At 40.6% G+C, this 26,241-nt stretch overlaps 1 protein-coding gene across 9 annotated transcripts in view; it reads left to right on the plus strand.

The window, feature by feature from the left end:
* MAGI2 (membrane associated guanylate kinase, WW and PDZ domain containing 2) overlaps window positions 1-26,241 on the plus strand; it is a 1,104,792-nt gene that overhangs the window by 746,384 nt on the left and 332,167 nt on the right. For all 9 annotated transcript variants that reach the window (XM_054017487.1, XM_054017504.1, XM_054017538.1 and 6 more), the window contains one exon: window positions 15,917-15,996. In XM_054017487.1, coding sequence (XP_053873462.1) covers window positions 15,917-15,996 — 80 coding nt within the window. The remainder of the gene's footprint in view (window positions 1-15,916; window positions 15,997-26,241) is intronic.

Raw genomic sequence — 26,241 nt, forward strand, 5'->3', positions numbered from 1 at the left:
GTCTTCTACTCCAAAGACAAAAAAAGGCAAAGAAACTTGATCTTTTCAATAGAAAAATTTATTCTACTGCTGGCCTCCAATTTTGTATCTCAAACCAGCAAGCCTGCTGGCTAGATATGATTTCTCCATCTGGGACAATGTTCTCAAGTTTGTGGACAGGTTGCCAGAGGATGCCGGGCAAAAGTTTCCAGCAGCAATTGAAGCAGGTAAGCTGGTGGCTAGGACCTCTTTCCAGGCTCCACTGGATGGGGCAGGCTCTGTAGCCAGAGCCAGAGCATTTATGATAATGATGCGTAGGTGTTCTTTGAGTGATTGCACATGTCCATTCCACTCTTGATGTGTGCACATCCTGTGCACCGTCACTGGAAATTTTTCCCTCAGTGGCACCCTTTACTGCAACACACCTGTGACACAGGTATAAAGGGACTAGCCAATCCCAAACCCCTCAGTTCCTTCTTACTGCCTGTGATGGTCACTGTAATGCTCATCTTGCTTTTGCAATTGCTTTCAGTCGACTTTGTACTATGTATTCTTGTATTTTGTTGTAAATAGTTTATTGTTATTACTAATATTAGTGTTTTAGTATAGTTAATTGGTTTTACACCACCTAAAGGTTTCAGTTGGTACCGGGGAATGCCTTGGTCACCAGGCTTCAAGCCCTGCATTTCCTGCAATAAGGCTATGCTTCTAAGCATCCCACACTCAAGTTGCTTGAAGTGCCTCAGGGAAACTCATATCAGGGAGTGTAAGGACTTAAAGCTTTGCACAAAGAAAGACCATGAAGCCAGGCTAAAGTTTCTACTTATGGAGGTGGCCTTGAGACATCCATCTGAGCCAAGTTGGTCAGTCTCAGCACATAGTGCCTCGATATTGGTCTAGGAGTGTGCCTCCTACCGTGCCTGAGTCTTGACACCACTCACCATCCCCAGTGCCTAAGAAGAGGCATAAGATTTCTAATGAGATTGCTGAGAGGAGAAGATCTCCGGTACCGAAGTCTGGTAGGCATGGGGTTAAGAGTAGAGTGATGTTTAAGTCTAAGCACTCATCTGCTTTGGCACTGCAGAAGACAGCATTGTTGACTCTGGCACCTAGGCAAGTACTGTCAAGTCCAGAGCCAGAAGGAGCTTCCATATCTGCAACACCGCACCGTACCGACCCCATCCTGATACCGACCACACTGGAAGGATTTGCAGCAGCCAGAGATCTCCTAAGTTTATTGGTCCCGGTATAGCTGGCAGTTCAAGAGTTGGTGCTGGCAGATGCAGGGGAACCAGTAACATCGTTACAGTGCTCAGTACCGTGCCAGTCCCAATTACCTCAGATGGCTCACCCTTCAGTACTGTCAAAGGGGAAACAAGTGATGCTTGCCACTCTGTATGCCTCTCCAGCTTGGCACCATCCACCAGCACTGTCTGGAACTGCACCTCTGTTGTCAGCGGAAGGAGAGTTGTTTTCTGCTGAATCAGAGTTTGGGTCCTCCACCTCCCAGCCTCAGAGCTCCTTTCACTGTCTCCTCCCTGAGACACTACTACCCTACCACGGACCCTTCCTTAGGAGTATCATTGGGTGGCTGGCCAGGTAACTGCCCAGGGCCCTTTTTGGAATGGATGGGGCTTTCCCTTGGTTTCCAGATCGTATTTTGAGCACTCCTAGTCAGTGGCCTTGCAGACACATGCAGCACCAATGCACCAGGCAGCACCCATTCCTGAGCCAGCTCAGCAGGACCCTGTGGGTCAAGAAATGGAGGAAGAGCAACCCCAACCAGTTCTGGCTCTCTCTTGTTGTGGAATCTCCATCTCTGGAGATATTTAAGAGTAGGTTAGATAAATGTCTATCAGGGATGGTCTAGACAGATTTGGTCCTGCCATGCGGGCAAGGGACTAGACTCGATGACCTCTCGAGGTCCCTTCCAGTCCTTGAATCTATGAATCATCCTCCCCTGACAAGGCAATCTCAGCAAGGGACCTTTCCCTCACCCAGGTGACTATAAAGAACACTGAGAATTGTTAGCATGGGTTGCCTTAAACCTGGGAATACAGGTGGAGTAAGAAATCACATTGCCTGGTTGAAATTCTGGCCACAGCAGGTCCTTGCAGAGTGACCTCACCTCTAAATGAGGCCACTGTGGATCCAATTTAGGCACTATGGCATCCCTTTCCCCACCTCTAAAAGGGCAGAGTGCAAATATTATGTGGCTTCTCAGGTTTTTCAGATAGGCACCTCAAGACTCATCCAATCACAACAACCCGAAGCTGTATGAGGCTCCTGGGGCACATGGCCTCATGCACATATGTAGTACAACATGCGAGGCTGCACCCTTAGGCCCCTCTAGATGTGGCTGGCCTCAGTTTACTCTCCAAGCCTCCATCATCTGGGCACACAGTACCTGTGCTCACAGTACCTTTGTGGGTTATAATTTTACTGAACCCTTCAAAGTTTGTGCAGACATTTCTTTCCTGCACCCTCAATCTTTGACTCTGGTCTCAGATGCATTGGCTCTAGAGTGGGGAGCTCGCCTGGGGCCCCTCTGAATTCAGGGTCTATGGTCCTCAAGGGATCTCATTCTTCATATAAACCTCAGAGAACTCAGAATAGTTTGTCTTACCTGCCAGGCCTTCCTATATCATATCGGGAGGGAGGTCGGGGGGGGATCTGCTTGTTGTCACAGTGTCAGAGACAACACCTCAGCAATGTTTTACCGCAACAATCAGGGAGGAGCTCGCTCATCACTCTTTTGTCAGGAAGCAGGAATGTTCCATTCTATCAACCTTGAGGCCTCTTACCTTCCAGATATGTAGACAAGTTAACAGACTGTCTGAGCAGGTCATTTTCGAGTCAACACAAGTGGTCTTTCTGCCCGGATGTAGCCAGATGCATTTTCCAGTGGTGATGGACTCCCCAGATAGATCTGTTTGCAAACAAGTCCATCAGAAAATGTCATCAATTCTACTCCCTGCACGGCCTCAGTCCAGGCTCCATTACAGATGTCTTCCTGCTACCCTAGACAGAACAGCTCTAATACACTTTCCCCCAAATCCCACTACAACACAGAGTGCTACTAAAGATCAAGCAGGCTCACACCCAGGTTATATTAATAGCCTGAGTGTGGCCCCACCAACACTGGTTTTCTACTGTACTGGACCTTTCATTGGCAACTCCAGTCTCACTCCTGTTGCACCTGGATTTGGTCTCCCAAGACTGTAATTGGCTGCTCCACCTGAACCTGCAGACCCTCCATTTAACAGCCTGGAAACTACATGGCTAAATCCCAAGGAGCAGGCTTGCTCAGAGCATGTTTGCGATGTCTTACTAAGTAGTAGAAAGCCCTCGACCAGGGCTGCCTACCTGTCAAAATTGAGACGATTCTCTATTTGGGGTTGTCAAACCAGAGTCCTCAATTCAACACATACTAGACTATCTGTTGCACCTGAAGCAACAAGGCTTAACAATTTCCTCTATAAAGGTTCACCTGGCAGCAATATCATCTTTCTATCCTCACATGGATAACTGTTCAATATTTTCTAATGATATGAAAATCATATTCCTTTAGAGCCTCAAAAAGTTGTACCCACAAATAAGGGAACCTGTTTCCCCATGGGACTTGAACTTGGTCTTGTTGAAACTTATGGGATCACCATTTGAGCCTTTAGCAATGTGCTACTTACTACACCTTTTGTGGAAGGTGGTTTTCCTAATAGCTATCACCTCTGCCAGAAGGATCACTGAACTGTGTGCCCTGACATCCAAACCATTGTATACAGTTTTCTTTAAAAATAAGGTATACTTACACCCTCATCTGAATTTTCTCTCTAAAGTAGTACCAAATTTTCATATCAACCAATCAATATAGTTACCTTTATTTTACCCAAAATTATACACAAATAGGGACAGGCTACTGCTACACACATTGGACATTAGAAGAGCACTGGCGTTCTACATAGACAGGACCAAACTTTTTTGGCAATCCACCCAGCTGTTCAGAGCCATAGCAGACAGAATGAAAGGTCTTTCAGTCTCTTTTGAAAGAACTCAATCTTGGATAACTTCCTGTATCACTGTCTGTTATGATCTGGCAGGCAGTTCTCTGACTGACAAGCTGACTGCTCAGTCCGCAAGATCACAAGCAACCTCAGTGGCATTCCTCACGCAGGTCCCTATCCAGGAGATTTGTAAAGCAGCAACCTGGTCATTGGGTCAAACTTTTGCCTTCTATTATGCTATCACCCCATACTCTAGGGATGATGCCAAATTTGGTCAAGCTGTACTACTGTCTGTGTGTACATAAACTCTGATCCCACTGTCTATATTACTGCTTGAGTGTCACCAAGAGTGGAATGCACATGTGCAAACACTTGAAGAAGAAAAAGATATTACTAACCTTTTGTAACTGTTGTTCTTTAAGATGTGTTGCACGTGTCCATTGCACGACCCACCCTCCTACTCCTTACATCTGAGTTATCCGGAAAGAAGGAACTGAGGAGGCTCAGGGTCATCTGGGCCCTTTATAGCTGTTTTGCTGGTGCATGGCAACAGAGGCACTCAACCTGCCTCAATGGGTACCACTGATGGAAAATGTTCTGTCAACTGTGTGCAGGGTGCACGCATATCAAGAGTGGAATGGACATATGCAACACATCTCAAAGAACAACAGTCATGAAAGGTTAATAACCATTTTTTCATGGCTTCCGGTCTGGGGTCTTCCACAGGAGATCCAACAGACTATCCAGGATCTCTCTTTTGAGGGACCAACCCTCTTTTCTCAGCAGACTGATGATTAGTTTCACAGTTTTAAGGACTCCAGGGCTGTGTTAAAGTCATTGGAGATTTACACTCCACTCCTTAAAGAGAAGCAATTCCACCCTCAGTCATTCCACCATTACCCGTCCTTTCTGCCTAGGAAACTGAGTCAGTCTGGGAAGAAAGGGAAACGTCATAGGAGGAAACTACCACCTCCTCATTGTTTGTCTTCATAAAGTTCTTCTAGACAGCCTGGAAATGCCAAGCAGTCCATTTCACTGCCTTGTTGAGGACAGCTTACCAACTTGCCTTATGCCTGTTTCTTCTATTCTTGTTTTTTCCAACAGATTATCCCAATGTGTTTGGACCCTATTACCAGATCAGTGGTTCCTAAGCATCGTGAAATTGGTATACACTATTTGACATGTTTCTATCCTCCCTTCCCCATTCCTCTTCAGAGACCATATTCTCACAAGGAGGCCTCACTTGGGATGTCCAGGCTCTCCTCCTGTTGGGAGCCACCGCGGAGGTCCCTCTTCTCCACAGAGGGAAAGGGTTTTATTCATGCCACTTCCTAATGCCAAAGGAAAAAAGGAGGTCTCAGATCCACATTAGACATGTGAGAACTGAACAAATATATAAAGAAAATGTAATTTGAATGATCACTCTGGCATTCATTATTCCCTTCTGGATCCCAGTGACTGGTAAGCTGCCCTTGACTTGAGGGAGGTATATTTCCCTGTGACTATCCATAAAAGCCACAGGACATTCCTCAGGTTTATGGTCAATGACTCCCATTATTAGTTTACAGTCTGGCCCTTTGGCTTATCTGTGGCCCCACCAGTATTTACAAAATGCATGGCAGTGGTGGCTGCATTTTCCTAAGAAAAACAGGAGTACAAGTATTTCCATACCTGGACAACTAGTTGGTGAGAGTTTGGGCCAAAAGCCAGGTAGACTTCAGTGTGATCAAGATCCAGTCCCTCTTCATAGTTTTGGGTCTGCTGATCAATGAAGACAAGTTAGTCTTCTCCACTGTTCAGAGGATAGAGTTTATAAGACCGGTCTTGGCTTCTACAGTAGCCAGGCTTTCCTCCTGCAAGTCAGATTCCAGACTGTTAGCCATTTCATTAGACCTGAAGACTCATCCTGCCATGATTGTAAAGAACTGCCTCAGACTTCTAGGGCACATAGCCTCATGGACATATGTGGTTCGGCATGCCAGACTTCATCTCAGGAAGTTGCAGAGCTCGGTGAGCTCAGTGTATTCCCTGATTAGTCAACCCACTGGACATGCTGGTTCAATTATCCACAGGAGTCTTTGAATTGGTGGATGAACCCAACCAATGCACATGTGGGAGTTCCCTTCGACCCCCCACCACCACCCACATTGACTGGTTACAGATGCTTCTTCTGTGGGTTGGGGAGCCCTTCTGGGGAATCTTTGGACCTAAAGTCTCTTATCTGGCCAAGATTTAGCTCTTTACATAATCATAAGAGATTTAAGAGCCGTTCGTCTAGCCTATTGGGCTTTCCTTCCCCTCATCAAGGGAAAGACTCTACTTGTTCTTATGGCCAACACAGCAGCAATGCTCTGTGTTAACAGAAAGGAGAGACAGATTGAATCGTCTCTGTCAGGAGGTGATGCAGCTTTGGCAGTTTTTTTATAACGATCATTATTCACCTCAAAGGTCCCACCTTCCAGGTGTCTAGAAGTGTCTGGCAGACCACTTGAGCAGATCTTTCGGCAGAGACCACAAGTGGTCTCTCTGGCCAGATATATTAAGACTCATTTTTCAAACCTGGGTGTTCCTCACATAGAACTGTTTGCAACTCATCCCAACAGGAAGTGTTAGCTTTTTTGTTCAAGAGCAGGTCACAGTCTAATAATACTTTGGATCTTCACAACATCCCATGGCAACAAATTCCACAGGTTGGCTGTGTGTTGTGTGAAGAAGCACTTCCTTATGTTTGATTTAAACCTACTGCCTATTTATTTCATGTGACTCTTAGTTCTTGTGTTATGTGAAGAAGTATAACACTTCCCTATTCACTTTCTCCATGTCATTCATGATTTTATACACTGTATCATATCCCCTCTTTAATCATCCCTTTTCCAAGCTGAACTGTCCCAGTCTTTTTAATCCCTCCTTATATGGAAGTTGTTCCATATCCCTAATCATTTTCTTTGCCCTTCTCTGCACTTTTTCCAATTCTAACATATCTTTTGTCAGATGGGATGACCATAGCTACATGCGGTATTAAAGGTGTGGGTGTACTGTGGATTTATATAGTGGCATATGATATTTTTTTGTTTTATTACCTATCCCTTTCCTGCTGGTTCCTAACACTTTTTTGACTGCCGCTGCAGTTCACAAGAAACAGAGAGGAAAAATCACTATGTCCCCAAATGACACTCAGAAAAGAAATGGTAACATATATCCCTCCTTTAAGAGGGCTTTGCAAGCAATATAACTTTACAAAGAATATAAAAAAACTTCACTTTATATTATTGTTACTTATTATTTCTATTACTGTGGCCTCTAGAATGGTTTAACATTCTTTTCAGATTCTTATTTTAGAGACAATTTTGCGGTGATGTTTTCATAAAATGTATAAAATCACCAAACTAAATAAAGCTTGCACTTCTTACACTTCTGTATGTGCTAATAACATGACTAACACTCTAGATAGCCTCAAGAGTATGCAAGTCTGAAAAGAGCAGAAATTGTTGAAACACAAGTGATCTTTGCTGAAAAGGGCAAAATATGCGTATTCAAGAAAAAATAATAAACATAGTAACTTCCCCCAAATAGACCATATGTGAGCTTTCCTGAGGGGTAGCTCAAACATGCTTCTGATTCTTTCCCCATGCACATATGTAATTTTTTTGCACATTTTTTCATGCTTTGATAGAAGTCACTGTGGAACTGTATAATGTATAACTATTTTTTAACCCTGTGCAAGAAAAGCTGTATGATTTATGTATGTTATTTTTTGTAACGAAAACACCAAGTTGCTACAGTGATAAGAACTACAGGAATCAATTCAGTTGAAAACAAACATATATTTCACAAGAAATAAAGTGAATGCAAATAACTCTGCTGTTTATAAAGCAAAGCCTACCCATAAATTCTTTTGATGGTGCAGCTTCCTTTCTTTACTGAAAATGTGATGGTTTATACAACAGTTGTAGCAATCACCATCTTTCACTTGCGCCAGTCTATGTTACATTAAGCCGAGAAATCAGAGGTCCAGACTGGATAAAAAGAGTGCAATAAATATGTGCAAAAAATTAAGATAGATTTTTGAATAATGTAAGTGTTAGAATACAGAAATGCTCAGCCTCCAAAATGTAAGATTATTTGCTAGGTCCTGAACTAAATGCGATCTCTTTGATCATTTGGTTCTTCATATTGTTCAGATTTCACAGGGTTAAGCTTAGATGCCATGCTGTGGAGATGCCGTTAAATTGCCTCTTTGTTTATGAGTCAGTTTGGTTAATGGCATAAAAGAGGCTCCGTTTGCTTTAGTGAAAAACAGAAAGATAAAAAGACAACAAAAACCTATTTGTTTAACACCATCTCCCCAAAGAGTGGTAAACACCATATCATGATTATTAAATTATAGATAAAACCAGACATTTTAAAATGTAAATCACACTAGGTGGAAAAAAATGTCATTACTGTGCAGTTTCTATTCCTGCTACATTTGAGGTTTTTGTGAATTGTTCATTTAAACTCCAAGGACTCCAAGCAATAAGTGATCTCAGTTTCTTTAGCTTTCCCAGGTATATGCAGAGGATTTAGATTTCAAGGGGAGAATATTTGAGTTCTCCTCAAACTAACCTAACTAAATTTTTAAGCAAGTTCGTATAGCAAAACACTCCCATTGGAATGAACGTGGCAGACTTAGAAGGGAAGCAAAAGCAATTTGATAAAAAGAAGGATAACTATCTGTATACTTTATTATTGTTAATCACGGATGGCCAGTTTAACACCATACAAAACACATTGGAAGGCGCTGTCTCTTCCCCTAGGTCTAAGTAGACAAGTCATTTCAGACACAAAGTTCTCAGGATGGTTCAGTGATACTTCTGTAGAGCATACATAGGTTGGTTGGTTTGTTTCCATTTTTGAAATAGGTGCGTGACTGTGTGTTTGCCTAGGTGAGTTAACATTGATAGGCTAAGGGTACATCTACACTACAGGGGGGAGTCGATTTAAGATAAGCAAATTCAGCTACGTGAATAGCGTAGCTGATTTCGACGTATCACAGCCGACTTACCCCGCTGTGAGGACGGCGGCAAAATCGACTTCTGCGGCTTTCTGTCGACGGCGCTTACTCCCACTTCCGCTGGTGGAGTAAGAGCGTCAATTCGGGGATCGACGGGACGCGATAAATCAATCCCCGAGAGGTCGATTTCTACCCGCCGATTCAGGCGGGTAGTGTAGATCTAGCCTAAGAGAAAAAACAGGAAACACATACCTCCATGTGATGCTCACCAATATTTGTTATGAGGAGCAATTCACACACAGTTCTTGGTGCTCCCTTACAGCCTCCCTTTTATATATACATCCAAATATTCAAACATAGGCATCTAAACAGGAGTCAATCCCCTGCATTTATTTTTATTTAGAATATATGATAACAAGAACATGCAATAATTAAAATGGCTATTTGTAAATAGCATATTCCAACAGAAGTCTCCAGTTCTGCCTCTTTTCTCCCACTTTAAACAGAACTGATGAGTGTGACCCGTCTCAGTTTGCACACACAAGTCATAATCATCTGAGGGGGGGGGAGGGATAGCTCAGTGGTTGGAGCATTGGCCTGCTAAACCCAGGGTTGTGAGTTCAATCCTTGAGGGGGCCACTTAGGGATCTGGGGCAAAATCAGTACTTGGTCCTGCTAGTGAAGGCAGGGGGCTGGGCTCGATGACCTTTCAAGGTCCCTTCCAGTTCTAGGAGATAGGATATCTCCATAAATTTAATTTATAATGTTTTTTCAATTTTCCTCTTGTCCAAAAAGCTGTTACAAAAAATCCTTTAGCCCTCCAGTGAAGCAAATGCTTAAGAGAAGAGATGAACCTTGCACTGTCAATAGGTGCAATAGGCAAAGGTCAATAGGCACTGGCTCCTTTGGATTATTTGTAAACAATGCCCACTGGTGCCTTATTAAAATAAATACAACAATATTAAAAGCTCTGTAAAGCCCCAATTCAGCAAAGCATTTAATCTCATTCTTAACTTTAAGTAAATGCATAAATCTACCACTATTCAGTAAATCCCTAAGCATGTATTTTTAAATGAGAATGCTTGAGTGCTTTGCTGAACTGGGACCTGGAAAACTGAGGTGATTAGGTTCTTTCTGCCACCCCAAATGATGATACAAACCTCCTCAGGACCTTTCCCCGTATCTCTTTTTTACAGTGCATCTCTACGGTGCACATCAGGAGACAGGGCTCCCCTTCTATCTGTGAATGAGGCCTGTCTGTACCAGTATCACCATCGTCTCCTGGAGAGTTCTGCATCATCAGGCTCCTCTGAGATTGATTCCTAGGCTCCCGTTATTCTTGTACAATATTTACATGCCACACTGAATTGATGAGTTTCCTATCAAGCATAGTATGATCATATGCCGCTACTGATCTTGGGGCCCTAATATAACTCATAGTAGGAAACTAAGACAAGCCACCCTTGACTTATTCTCTCCAAGGCCATTTCCTTGTACCCAGTGACAAACTGTTCTGACACTGGCGAATTTACTAAAATTGAGGAAATGTTCGGCGGCGCTTTAAAGGGCCCGGGGCTCCCTGCAGCGGCCGGAGCACCAGGCCCTTTAATTCGCCTCTGAGCCCTGGGGCTCCCAGCCGCCTCTGCAGCTGGTAGCTCTGGGGTGATTTAAAGGCCCTGGGGCTCCCAGCCAGAGCCCCAGGGCTTTAAATCTTGAAATCTTTTCCGGTTGAGGCCATGCCTCTTCCGGTTGAGGCCACGCCACCGCTCAGTACTCCGGCGTACTGGTAAGTCCTTTACGTTACTTTCCCCCCTGATTACAGCCAAGAGAAGAGGGACTACAAAATTGCAATTCTAGAGCCCTATTTTGCTGTCACTGTACCTGCACATATCTTAACTAAACTGATTGAAATCAGTATTAATCCAGCTGAAAAATGTTACACATACAGAGCTCTGCCTGAGATATGAGTAAAAGGCTGAGCATTTAGAACAAAAAATCAAAAAGGCAGAAGAAATACAGTGGGATATTGGATCTCTGTCTGTCTCATATGTTCTCCTTTGCCTGAACTTTTACATTGTGGACCTTCTTGAATGCTGTGCAGTACATTGAAAAACCCATATGTGAGCTGTCTCTCAGCTGTCTTGAACTATATACTGGCAAATATCCCTTTCATAAGGCATTTCACAATAACATGCAAATTACATAGCTGGAGAGAGCCACCGTTTGCAATTAATTTATGGTGTTTTCAAGAGACATTAAAGACAATTACTCTTGGAAACTACGGCCCATATTCCTTTCAGAAATGTTTCAGAAGATTGTCTGAAGTCTCTCTTAATACAAGAGATTGAATCTGTCAAAGCGCTTGAAACTGACAGATTGCTAATGCTATTTCATCAAACAAAAACGACACTAAAATAGTGCGGTGTCTTGCACATATCCACAAAAATTAGGAAATGCATTGTTGAGGCCAGATTTTTGAAGGTATTTAGGCTCCCAAAGATGCAAATAGGCACCCAGTGGGATTTTCAAAAGCACGTAGAAGCCTAACTCCTATGGGAGTTAAGGACTTAGGCAGCTTGTGGGATTTTCAAAAGTACCTATCTGTATCTTTAGGTGACTGCATATCTTCAGAAATCTGGCCCTCAGTGTCCAATATCTGAGGACACTGGCACACACAGTAACATTAGCTAGGCAGCCTGTTGTGCCTCAGTAACGGGCATCTAATGCTTCTATGTGCATTTTCCTGCTTTTCTGCTGCACCGAGAGGTGAACCTCAACCCCTGTGCAGAGCAGTTTTTCTCAAAAGTTGTAACTTGGTCCCAAGCTGAACATTTCTATGTACATTTTCAGCATGCAGTAAATTTTGTTTTTAAGTGGGCTCAGGTTATGTGAAAATGGATAGCCCTATAGCTGCCTCATCAGCATGAGCAGCAGTAATGTTCACACTGTTGTATTGCATTGCTGCCCGCTCCAGGACACCACCCTAGCGGTAACAGGATACTTCAATCTCCATTCCCCTTCTAGTGAGAGAGCACTATTAGTATTCCTGTGTATGTATATCTTATGGCACCATTCACCTTTGATATCTAGAGGTATCGTATATCTACACTAGAAACTCTACAGTGGTGCAGCTGTGCTACATTACAGTACAGCTGTGACATTGTAATGTAGTGTAGTGTAGACACTTTCTCCAACAATGGAAGGACTTCTTCCATTGCTCTAGTAAATCCACTTCTCCAAGAGGTACTATTAGGTCTACACTGGGGCTTAGGTCAGCTTTACTATATAGCAACGTAGCTAGATCAACCTAAGTTTTAGGTATAGACCAGTCTTAGGTTTAGTGGTGCCAAGTGCGGTAGTAGATTTTGTGTTGTGCCCTCCACACTCCTGAAAATAGACAGAGTTCTACCATCAATTTCTGTCACTCTATCATAGGCACATATATGGCCCCCATTATTACAGTGTCTGAGTACCTCATACTCTGAAATGTATTTATCCTTACAATACTCTGGTGAGGTAGGAAAATGCTATCATCCACATTTTACAGCTGGGGAACAGGAGCACAAAGAGTCTAAGGTCATACAAGAGGTCGGTAGCAGAGTGGGGAATTGAACCAAGGTCTTCTGAGTTCCAGGCTGGCACCCTAACCAGTGGACAATCCTTCCTTTCATTCCACATAAGCCATATGGAGAATAATTTTTGCATGAAACTTCATAATTTTCCTGTGTTAATATCATACTTTGGTTATAATAAAACATTTCTATAGCCCACTAGTACATCGTATTGGCAATTTCAGTTAAAACAGCAATAATTATGTAATTGATTTTTGGCTACATTATTAGGTTTAGCTACTTTCATTTTGTATTTTAGACATTATTCAGCAGATTCACAGACTTCTACGTACATAGACTCTAGGCTTCTGCACAATTTCTCCCTTGTACACTGGTAAACAAATTAGGATGAATTAAAATCTTTCACTACTACCATGTTCCGGGGGCATAGCATAGTGTAAAAGCCTATGGGAACTTTGACATCGAAACTCTTTCCATGGCTTTTGGCTTTAAGAAGCTGCTTTTGATTTCAAGGGGGAATCTTGCCCTCAGTAGCAGAGATGTAATTTTGTTCAGGAATTCTACACCTGCCTTTCAGTTCAGTTACAACATACAGTAATCAGGCTCATGGAAATGATGTAGGGGAGACTTTCTGAGCATGCCTTCCAGTGATGAAGTAGGGTTCTTTGCTGAATAACCGAAGAGAAGCCAGGGAAAAATGTTAATTGCACTGCAGCTATATTTCTTTCTGGATGCTTTTACTGCATCACCTCACCCCTTTCACTCAGTCAGTGATACCAGCCTTGAATGCCTGTTTGTGCACTTTCTCAATTGCCTTTGCATTTCCTCTCAAGCTGCCCTGTATAAATGGACTAATCTGAACTAATCTGTAAAACCACTACCTTCTCTTTCAAATCTGTCCGCGGGACTCGCATCTGTTACGACACCTGCAAGAAGCCAGCTGACCACTGATGGTTAGTATGAGTGGCAGTGTGGATAGCTGATATTAAGAATAATTTTAAAAGGGTTTTAATGGTTCAGCAACATTAATGTGTGCACCTAGTTTGTGTAACAGTGTGATATTAGTGTTGTTATGTATATTAATATAATGTCCTTGTTCTGCCTTCCTCTTTCTCTCCTATTGTTTGCTATGCTTACTGGTTAGGTTTTGGTGTTTTAATTAGATTATTAACTGCTTATCCTGGCCACAGCTTACAAACAAGGAGAAGTTGAGTCTTTAGGAAAGTTACACCTATGTTGGAACAGTACTTAACTGTTTTCTGGTTAATTTCTTAGATTTAACAAAATCCTTGGAAAATGCAAGTCACTAGTTCACACTTTAAATAATAATATTGCTCTTAGTTTTCAAACTCAGGTGCCTAAATTTGGCACCTAAATGTCCTTTTTGGTGCCTAAATAAAAACCCATTTTAGACACCTACTATGAGCGTTGACTTAAATGTGTGCTTAAATGATGCATCAACTCATCATATAGATTTGGTAACATGTTGAAGAGTTCTTAAGTTGCTCTAGGCTGAGGCAAAGTGACTTAGTGGATAGACCACTCAACTGGGACTCTGGCGTTCTTAGTTCTATTTCTGGCTCTGCTGCTGGGTGACTTTAGGGGAGTCACTTCACAGCTATGTGCCTCAGTTTTTCCTATCTGTAAAATGGGGGTGATGATACTGACTTTCTTTGCAAAGTGCTTTAATCTACTGATGAAAGTGTTATATAAGAGCTATTTATTATTATTCGAGGAAGCCTGAAGGAAAGTGCTGGTGGATTCCTGCTGACCCACTGTAGCAAGTGGGGCTCACTATCCCTACCCTAGCTTACAGGCAGGTGGGAGTGGTTCTAGAGAAGCTCTAGGCAGAACAGTCCTCAGGGAAGAACCCTAGCCACAGATGATTTAAAGTATGGGTTGAAGGCTTGGGTTGGAAGTTACTTTATTATTATTAATTTCTACATAAATAAAGCCACAACCCAGAGGAGGGTGGGACTTTATTCAACATCTGTAGACTGTGTTTTGGTGTAGGGTAGGAAAGCCACCTGCTCCCAATGCCTAAAATGGGTATTTAAATGCCTGAATACAAATTTAAGTGGCTACTTCAGGCGTCCAAATTTGAAAATTGGCCTTATTATTATTGGTGAAATCAAGGCAAAGAGGAGAATTGACATACCCAAGAGTACATAGGTAGTCAGGATAGGAGTAGGGATTAGAAAGCAGGACTTTCTTATGCTTAATGGAAGGATCACACCACTGGACCAGATCTCACTATGTATATAAATCAATACCAGTAATTGATAAATTACAAAATGTATCCAGATCAATTTTTGACTGGCTGCCTGGTTCTGTCTACTTTTCACTAACATTTACAACAAATGCTTTAAATACATTTTAAATTAGACAGCAAATGTTATATTAATAATCTAAATAATTCAGTAATATATAAAACTGTACAAAGTGAGCAGCCTCCTAGGATGTGTTAGATAAATAAAACATGCCTTAGAAAGGGATGTCAGTGTTAGAAGACAGGCACCTGTGCAAATATGAGAATAATTGTTACATCTCCTTCCCATTTTATAGCCTTCCTTTCTTGGCATTGTATTTTTTATTTGGCTCCAAATTCAAAAGGAAGTGGAAAGGGTATACATTAAAAAAGCTTGTTTTAACTCTGATTAGATGCTCTGTGTGTCAATTCATTTGGCAAAATACTCTCCTGGAAAACAATTTGTACCAGTTCAGAGACTATTTCATTGCTGATTCCTGAAAGATCTATTCTGAATATAGCAAAATAGCCACATGATTCATTCAGCTTGAGCAAAATACATCTTATCGTGGTAGAAGAATTAGATATGGAATAGATAAAGGTTGGTTAAACAAAGTGTCATTAATCACTCTGTTAGAAAATGTAGACTTTGCAGGAGCACACTGTAATTTGCATCATTTTTGCAATGCCTTGCCAGCATGGCTGTTAAGAAATAACAAACACGTATGTATGAAAAGGACAGGTTTAAGATGAAAATAATTCTATCCAAAAACTCTGAGGATGGTATGGAATCCTGTCAACCTCACTCATTCAACTAGAGAACACTGTATTTGTAATAAATTCCTTTTGCTCTGGATGAGTTCTGCATTTTCAATGAGGTTAACTTGGCAACATTCTAGTTGATTTTAATAAAAATAGCTGCTTTGAGGACAGGGAGCTGAGGTTGCCAAATTTACAGCTGCCTTGCACAATTACTCTTACACCTCCTTCAGGGCTACTTAGAACCAGTAAGCAAATTAAGTGTATCGATTGCAATTTTGTTGGACTAACCCTTTTTTTCTTAAGGAATAAACTTGATTCCTTTCAGTATGTGTCTGCTCAGAGTGATCTCTTTTCTTTTCAGCCATAACACAAAGACAACATCATGGCTGGATCCACGACTTGCGAAAAAGGCTAAACCTCCTGAAGAGTGCAAAGAAAATGGTAGGTTATTAAGTTTTCATTGCTGCTCAGAAAGGATTTGTCTTTGTGTGTGTGTGTCTCTCTGAATTCTTAAAAAAGGAAGGCATTTTACGGACTGATAAAAGGTGTTTAATTGCTGCTTTGGTTATAAGCCATAAGTGATACAGTATTCTCAATGTGCCATGTGTTTCTGCTTTTTATTCCCACTTTCTGATGATATCTAAAGCTGAGGATCGCAAGTGTGTTTTATGTCTGTTTTGTTTTTTGACTCCTTGACTGACCCCTCTCCCTTGTCTCCCACTGAGAACTTTGGTCTGCAGAACAGAATCTCTTTTAAGATTCTGAGCTTTCAGTCTACAAGAAACGCAGTTCATAAGGGAAACCAACAGCACCATGAGAAATTAATATTATTTTATTTGATTTTAAATCCACAGTGCTGTGCTAGTTAGTATTTAAACAAAACAGTGTCTGATAGAACTGAGTGCGGCGCGTGGGGGGGGAGGGGGGAGGGGGAGGGAGAGAACAGTCACTATTACAGTTCCAGGCCAGATATTTGGTGTTGCAATAAAAATAGTTTAAAAAATAAAAACAAAAATAAGATTGGAGACATTTAAAAGAAATATATTCATTATGAAAAACAGATAAAAGTGTATTTTGGTTAAAAAATATATCAACTGTGAGATATAGCTCTCATCAAACTGTATATCTTTATGTACACTCTATAGCTTTTCAGATTTTCTCTAGTAAAGTTTCTGTCATTAAAGCAATTTAATAAAATTATGTTAATAAATGCATTCTAATGAATCTTTTTCTTAGATGGTATATTTAAATTGTCCTATATTTCAGTGTTGGTTCAACTCACCAAGTATCATAAGGTGGGAAGAGAATGATATTATTATTTTATTATTATTATTATTATTTTATTTTGAGCCATAGAAAAAGATACAGGGGATTTTACACCTGCATTATATATGCATTAGTTTAAAACTTATTTTGTGAATATGTGTTTAATGTAACATAAAATACTAGATGTTTTCATACACCTCATTTGATTTATGTGAAACTGCCATTATACCTAATATTGATTAATGTAAACATTATCAGTAGAAGGGTAATTTTATGCCATTTTGCTCTGGTAAAAGACAGAGAATCATTGATGAATATTTGGGTGTATAAAATGTAAGGTCAGAGGTATGGTACAAAATGTTCTCTTATTTTATATAAATCTGTGCAGTTTTTAAGTTCCCATTCATTCCAAGAATCTCTCCCCATTTCAGCAGTAATCCTGATTTTCGCTTCTGACATGAAAAATATCACATCTGAATAATTTCGTGATACATTTTTTCCAGCACTGATAATGCTAGTTCCCCATGTCTTAAGTGCTACAATGCATACAGTAGAAGTATTACTGACACAAAACAAGGGGACTTGAGTTTTGCATTAGAAATGTGTCTCACACATGTTACTTGTATGACATATCATTGCCCAGTGCTTAGTGGTGCGTTGTCTTGAGTTTAAAAAACAAAACAAAACTAGACAGTGATACATCAGACATTGTTGAAAACAAATATATATTGCTCCTTTTCCCAGCAGTGGCAATTTACCGAAACCGCAACAACTATTTAAATGTCAAAAATTGAAATAATTTCAGATTATATATAGGATTATTTTGCAGCTATTTGACTAGGGTGTTACTGCATAGCACTCGCGGTCGCCTCTCGCTTTCAAGAGTTGCTCAGCTCATTAATGCAAAGTACTTGAAGTGAAGCATAAAAGATTGTAGGGAGAGATCTTATGCTCTTTTCCTCAAAGTAAAGCTCTCTGATGTAACATACACAATTTTCCTGTAGTTCTTTGCTTGTTCAAGATAGAAATTGCTTGGCTTCTTTAATTTTTTGAGTCTCCACAGAAATACAGGCCCCTCAAAATGGCAGATGCTTGTGAGGAGCTTTACCAGCTTACCATTAACGTCTGACATTGGGGAGTTTAATTTGGCACACAAGGTTTTTTTAGATTTAATGCCAATTAAAGTACTAACTTTATACTGGTTTCAGCTAAAGCTGTGTAAATTTGTTTTATGCCAAAGAAATTATTTGCTCTTTACAGTTTATGATCTACTAAAGTTCACTTCTAGGTGGAGATTCAGACTTCTAGGTAGTCAATGGTGCTTAAATAGGAAATGATACGTACTTTGTTTTCTATATTGTTGTTATTTTTAGGGTTCATGTTTCTGCAAATTAGTTTCATTGTCACTCACAGTTTGTGCTTTATTTATTTTATCCTGATCTGATGGTGTCAAATTTGCAAATGAACTGGAGCTCAGAAGTTTCTCTTTGGAGTCTGGTCCTGAAGTTTTTTTGCTGTAAGATGGCTACCTTTACATCTGCTATTGTGTGGCCAGGGAGGTTGAACACGTCACTAATTTGACACCATCAGATCAGGATTAAACAAAGACTGCGAATGGCTATCCAACTACAGAAGCAGTTTCTCCTCCCTTGGTGTTCACACCTCAACTGCTAGCAGAGCACCTCACCCTCCCTGATTGAACTAACCTCATTATCTCCATACTGATTTATACCTGCCTCTGGAAATTTCCATTACTTGCATCTGAAGAAGTGAGGTTCTTACCCACGAAAGCTTATGCTCCCAATACTTCTGTTAGTCTTAAAGGTGCCACAAGACCCTCTGTTGCTTTCTACATTTTTGGGCCACTGACCACTAGGGTTTCCTCCACTACAGACAAAGCCTCTACTTTCGGTTGTTCTGTGTTCTTTGACAAACACTAATTCTCCACTCTCATTGACTCCCAAGCCTCCAGTCCCAGTTCCTTATTTATTACCTTTGTCATCCTCTAAACCTTCTCACACAGAGCTTCCTGCTCACTCTTCTCCTATAATCCCACCTGCCACTCACTGCCCATCAGAGAGGCAGGGTGGAGACTTGATGTCTATTCTTCTCTGCCCTGACCTGCTGTGTGACTTTGGGCAAGTCACTTCACTTCTCTGTGCCTCTGATTCCCCATCTATCATACCTATTTCGACAGTAATTTCTCTGAGGCAGGGACTGTCTGTTACTATGTGTATATACACTGCCTCACACAATGAGGGCCTGATCTTTGTTGGGGGCCTTCAGGTGCTACCATAATACTACTAGATAAAGATGGTCAGGAATTTTCCATCACAAATCATTCCAACATAAAAGGTAGTTTTTGCAGAATTTCAATTTTCTACCAAAAATTTTGATTTTGCCAAAAAGATTGATTTTCTGTTGGGAAAATTGAAATAATGTATTTCATTTGGCTCAGTTTGACCTGAATTAGAATACTTCCTTTCTCTTTTAAAGAGGACCCAAAACACTTAGTTTTAAATCAGTTCAAAAAGCATTATACTGCATTTATTTATGATGCATTGAAGTTGTAGTTCTGGCCCCCATTCCCTCCCATGGACCAGACTCCCTGAATGACTACATCTCCCATGATAACAAACAAATAATAACAATAATAATAATTAATAATAATTAATAGCCTCTTATATAATGCTTTTCATCAATACATCACAACGCCCTTGACAAAGGTTGTCATTTATTTCAGCATCATAATTTCCATTTTACAGATGGAGAAACTGAGACGGGGGGGAAAAGTGACTTATATTTCCTCTCATAGTGCATCATGAGAGTCATATGATTTTTAGTGCTTCCTGAAAGAGAGAATCTGGCCATGGAGCCTTGAGAGAATGGGTGGGAGCAGAAATACATTTCCCATAAGGCAACAGGGAAATGCAATTTGATGTTGAAATGCATTTCAACAAACCAAAATGAAACACGTCAGTATCAGGAATGTCAAAATGTTTCATTTCGATCAAAATTGTCTAAACAAAATGTTTTGACATTTCCAATCAATTTCTTTTGGAATGTTGGCATTTTGACTTTTTTGGCCAGTTTCAAGATGAAAACAAATGTTGAAATGATGGAATTTCTTATGAAAAGGAAATTCTGAATTTTGCTCAGCTCAGTAACAATTCTGCCCCCATTATTGGTCCCCGTCAGTCAGTATCATAGAATCACAGAAATGTAGGGCTGTAAGGGACCTTGAGAGGTCATTAACTCCAGAGACCTACAATCAGACAGGATCAAGTAAACCTAGACCATACCTGACATATATTTGTCAAACCTATTCTTAAAAACCTCCAATGATGGGATTTCACAACCTCCCTTGGAAGCCTACGCCAGAACTTAACTACTCGTATAGTTAGAACATTTGTCCTAATATCTAACCTAAAGCTCCCTTGCTGAAGATTAAGCTTGCTACTTCTTGTCCTACCTTCAGTGGAAATGGAGAACAGTTGATCCCCATCCTCTTTATAAGAGCCCTTAATATATTTGAAGATTGTTATCAGGTCCCTCAGTCTTCTTTTCTTAAGACTAAACATGGCCAGTTTTTTTTTTAACTTTTCCTCATAGGTTAGGTTTTCTAAACCTTTTATAATTTTTGTTGCTCTCCTTTGGACTCTCTCCAGTTTATTTACATCTTTCCTAAAATTTGGCACCCAGATTTGGACATAGTAATCCAGCTGAAGACTGAAGCAAAATAGGCATTAAAAACCTCAGCCCTCTTGATGTCATCAGTTATTAGCTCTCCTTCCCCGGTAAGTAGAAGACGTACACTTTCCTTCATCTTTCTCTTGCTCCCAATGTATTTAAAGAACCTCTTCTTTTATGTCCCTGGCTAGGTGTAATACATTTTGTGACTTAGCCTTTTTTGTCCCTAATAGTCCTCCTCAGCAATTTGTCCATGTTTCCACTTTTTATAGGATTCCTTTTTGATTTGCAAGTCATTAAAGAGCTCTTGATGCACCCGAATTGGCCTCTTACTATTCTTCCGATCTTCCCTTCGCATCAGTATAGTTTGCAGTTGTGCCTTTTTAATATTGTCTCCTTGAGAAACTGCCACCTCTCCTTAACTCCTTTGTCCCCTACATTTTCTTCCCATGGGACCTTACCTACCAATTCTCTCAGTTTGTTAAAGTCTGCTTTTTTATAGTCTATTGCCTTATTCTGTTGCTCCCACTCCTTTCTATCCTTAGATTTATGAAATCTTTCATTTCATGATAACTTTCACCTAAATTGCCTTCCACAATGTAGCTAGTTCCTCCCTCTTGGTCACAATCAAGTCTAAAATGGTTGTCTCCTGGTTACTTCCTCCACCTTCTGAAAGAATAAGTTGTCTCCAATACATGCCAAGAACTTACTGGAAATTTTGTGTTTTGCCAGAGTATTTTTCAACAAATATCTGGGTAATTGAAGTCTCCCATTACTACCAGGTCTTACGTTTTGGATATTTCTATTTGTTCTAGAAATGCCTTCTCCACCTCTTCTTTCTGATTTGGTAGTCTATAATAACCTCACTCACCTCCCACTACCACCTACTGTAACATCACCTCTGTTTTTTCCTTTTTATTTTTGCTCAGAGATTTACAACTGCCTCTTACCTCCTTCTGGACCTTAGAATAAGTGTCTATATTCTCGATGTATATGCCATACCTTATCCCTTTTTTCCTTCCTGAACAAGCTTCCAATATTCCAGTCATGAGATTTATCCCACCAAGTCTCTGTGATACCAATTAAGTCATATTTTAGCTTATGTATTAGTTCTTCCAGTTCTTCCTGTTTGTTCCCCATACTCCTTGCATTTTTGTATAGACACATCTGATGCTGATCAAATCCCCCCAGTGATTTCCTTCTGGTTGCTCCCACTATTCTATTGTAGTTTTCCATCCCCCAACATCTAGATTTCTGTTAAGATTACTGTTTTTTTATGTTGACCTGTAGGCTTTTGTCTCCTGCCCCCTTTGAACCTCATTTATAGCCCTCTCTAATTAGGTTGTTGAGTTGGTGAATGGTGCTACTCTTCCCTGCTTTATCAGGAGGACCCATCTCTTCCCAGAAGTCCTCTTTCCTGGAACAGCATGCCATAGTCAAGGAAGGTGAAGCCCTCCCATCTACACCATCTGTGCAGCCATACATACATTCATCATACATTAGCCACCACTACCACATACTCCTCTTCCCAAAACAATGGAAAGCTGTAATATTATTAATATAGACTTGTTTTTAAAACAATACAAATTCATCAGTATGGTCCTTTCCAATGAACAACTCTGAACCACCATTCTAGAAATTCCATACAGGAAGATACCAGTTTACTTTTTGTATAGGCTATCTGGAGCCCCAGACTTATCAGTATCCTGGGAAAACAATAACCCCTCAGATCATGAAATAGGCGCCGTCCTTCTTACTTTTTTCCCACATTTGTGCAACCTATTTCCTGGCTGGTCCTTACTTCCATGGAACACAAGGTCATCTCATGTTCAGCATATGCTCACTTTTAGAAATGTTACATTGTGCGGTACTGGGAAGATTTAAGAAAAAGTTCTAAAATCACTGGATGTTTTGTAGTCTCAATCTCTGAATGCATCCCTCTTACTAATACCTTTGAACTTCCTCGCTGCATGGTGACTGTTGTTTTCGTATCACTTCACCCGTGTCATACAAATACGGCTTCATGTTTCTGTCCCAAGCTGCTGTTTTACCCTTTAAACGCCCCTTCTTAAATGCTCCCACATAGCTAAAATTAGAGGTAACAAAAGCTCAATTAGCTACTGGCTAGTGGCCCTTTTATTGATCTCCAGTCAGGAGTCACCACCTGTCTTACTCATTTCTTGTTCCAGCAAGAGTTACTAATCGACTGCCAACTGATGAAGGGGAAGCCATTTTATTATGTGCCATGTGCAATTTTATTGTTCTTTAAAACACTACTGTGAATGTAAACAAGCAAATATTTACTTAAACATCACTAGAATTCCTTGAAAAGGATATCATTAATATTTAATAAATGCCTTCAGCTAAAAGACTCTGTCTGCACACGAAGAAATATGGTCTTTTAACAGGATAGCCCACTAAATAGGTATGGATCTTGTCACATACATTCAGTGAGTTTTGAATTATATGATGAGTTAATGGTACTAAACCAATAGAAAAATTGGTTTATTTTTCCATTTTAACTTCAGTAGGTTGATATATTCAGTTGCATAAGCTATATACAAAGAGATCCTGGCAACTTGGCAAGTGATATTTCAGCATTTTAAATCATATTCAGTTTTTCTGTACTTACTTTAAAGAACTTATACTAAAATTAGTCTTCAGTTTAGCTGCTTTTTTTCTTCATATGGTTCATTAGCTGGTACTTATTTTTTTCTTTTAAGAAAAAAGATGATGAAAAACAAAGAGAAAAATAAAATGTCAATGATTAAACCATAGAATCCACCAATGGAAAAGCATAATTGTCATGATTCCAATTTGTTTGTTTAGGTGGGTGGCTTTTTTTAATCTCAGAATTTTTGTTGAAGATTGTTTTATTTAAAAATAAGCAACTGAATAGCCCTCTACTCTTGTAGTTAAAGGTACCAGTCTTGCAGCTGATTTGAATATGTAGTAGGTAGCAGATGGTCTGAAATCTGAAATACCTAGCTTGCTGTTCTAATGCAGCTGGAACACCTACAAAATATTATTTATAACAAAAATTAAATGTGACAGAGTTAATTTCATTTTTGAGTAGGTATTTCCCACACATAACCACACTCCTGTTTTTCCCCCTCTGCTTTGCCCAGTACCAGAATGTTTGAGTAGCTCTGTTCGAAATCACAATTTGGAATCCACTCTGATCATGCATAGATCTATGCACATGCTTAACTTTACACAATGTGTCCAGTGTAGTAAAGTTAAGCATGTGTGTAAATCTGTTCAGGATTGGGGCTTATATCACAAACACAGTAAGAGAAACTATCCCGTTTTTATTTACTACTTTCTTTACAATTCTGTAAAAAGAAATACATTTCCATCATTATGTCCTCTGCTGTTTTCAAAAGGGCTTTTGGACTAAAAGATATGAAATATTGGCTTTCTAATTTCCTTGAGTTATTAAATTCATGTTCCCACTGGACACAAGTAGTAAGCTTTCTTATATGCTTCTGTAATACACTGGCATTGTTTATGGGTACCAGTGCCCCCTCATGGAGGACATACACAGGATAAAATCCTCTCTACTAATTGATTCTCTTTTAACTCAAGTGATAGAAGCTTGTGTGTTTGGAACTCAGTCTTTCAGCACCAGCTGTTCTGAAGCTTTTCTCTTCCACCCAAGTCTCTGAGTATCTGCCTGTGACCATTGTTTTGTATTTCAGCATAAGAAAATAAATAATATAAAACTCTTTTGACCAGCATCTACTATGAATTACCAGTAAAAGTTTGGTAAATATTACCAAAAGTTCCAGCATCTACGTCACATTAAGTATCTAAAAATATGTTACTGGTGGGATTTCAGAAACGTGCAGTATTGGCCTAACTCTGCTCCCATTGAAGTCAATGGGAAACTGGACCGTAAATGCTTTGCTAATATTTTCCCATATATGCAGTCATTGTAGTTAACACAAGGATGTTATGTGTTTGCACATGGCAAGGCAGGTGGAATTCACAATCATGAAGTTACGCATGAGACATTTTCTCTATGGATGAGAGAAAACTGGCTCTGTGGATGAGGGGAAAGCAGTGGATGTGTTATTCCTTGACTTTAGCAAAGCTTTTGATACGGTCTCCCACAGTATTCTTGCCACCAAGTTAAAGAAGTATGGGCTGGATGAATGGACTGTAAGGTGGATAGAAAGCTGGCTAGATCGTCGGGCTCAATGGGTAGTGATCAATGGCTCCATGTCTAGTTGGCAGTCAGTTTCAAGCGGAGTGCCCCAAGGGTCGGTCCTGGGGCCGGTTTTGTTTAATATCTTTATTAATGATCTGGAGGATGGTGTGGACTGCACTCTCAGCAAGTTTGCAGATGACACTAAACTAGGAGGCGTGGTAGATACACTAGAGGGTAGGGATCGGATACAGAGGGACCTAGACAAATTAGAGGATTGGGCCGAAAAAAACCTGATGAGGTTCAACAAGCACAAGTGCAGAGTCCTGCACTTAGGACGGAAGAATCCCATGCACTGCTACAGACTAGGGACCGAATGGCTAGGTAGCAGTTCTGCAGAAAAGGACCTAGGGGTCACAGTGGACGAGAAGCTGGATATGAGTCAACAGTGTGCTCTTGTTGCCAAGAAGGCTAACGGCATTTTGGGCTGTATAAGTAGGGGCATTGCCAGCAGATCGAGGAACGTGATCGTTCCCTTTTATTCGACATTGGTGAGGCCTCATCTGGAATACTGTGTTCAGTTTTGGGCCCCACACTACAAGAAGGATGTGGAAAAATTGGAAAGAGTCCAGCAGAGGGCAACAAAAATGATTAGGGGTCTGGAGCACATGACTTATGAGGAGAGGCTGAGGGAACTGGGATTGTTTAGTCTCCAGAAGAGAAGAGTGAGGGGGGATTTGATAGCAGCCTTCAACTACCTGAAGGGGGGTTCCAAAGAGGATGGAGCTCGGCTGTTCTCAGTGGTGGCAGACGACAGAACAAGGAGCAATGGTCTCAAGTTGCAGTGGGGGAGGTCCAGGTTGGATATCAGGAAAAAATATTTCACTAGGAGGGTGGTGAAACACTGGAATGCGTTACCTAGGGAGGTGGTGGAGTCACTTTCCTTGGAGGTTTTTAAGGCCCGGCTTGACAAAGCCCTGGTTGGGATGATTTAGCTGGGAATTGGTCCTGCTTTGAGCAGGGGGTTGGACTAGATGACCTCTTGAGGTCCCTTCCAACCCTGATATTCTATGATTCTATTAAGAGAAACGTCCGCACTTAAAATAATTAAAAAAAAAAAAAGGCTGAGAATCCCCACCATACTGGCTGAGTATGTTTGTTTTGGAGGGATTTGTTTGTTTAAATTTTGAATTATTCTTCATAAATTATACTGCCTGATACTGAAAATCGTGTTTATTCAATGGGACCACAAGCATGCAGCACCTGTAGAATTAGGTTCAGAGTGCAGTGAAGAGAGCCAGACAAAGTGTGAGCAGTTTCGAGGCAAACTTTTCCATGCAGCTCTGCAAATACTTTTTCTAGTCAGACATCAAAGCCCCTCCTATTCCAGGCTGTGTCACTTCTGAACAGGGACTGCTCTTCATATATTTTTGCCTGGTGGCTTTGTGATATGAATTAATGACTAGGATTTAGAACAAGATTGAGAGACCACCAGCTTCATTTTCACTTGTGATCTAGATCCAGGTGTTTACGGACAATAAGCTTATTGCACCTGCATCGTTTTTGTGTTAATACTTTTC

The sequence above is a fragment of the Malaclemys terrapin genome, chromosome 1 (assembly GCF_027887155.1).
Source record: "Malaclemys terrapin pileata isolate rMalTer1 chromosome 1, rMalTer1.hap1, whole genome shotgun sequence".
NCBI lineage: Eukaryota > Metazoa > Chordata > Testudines > Emydidae > Malaclemys > Malaclemys terrapin.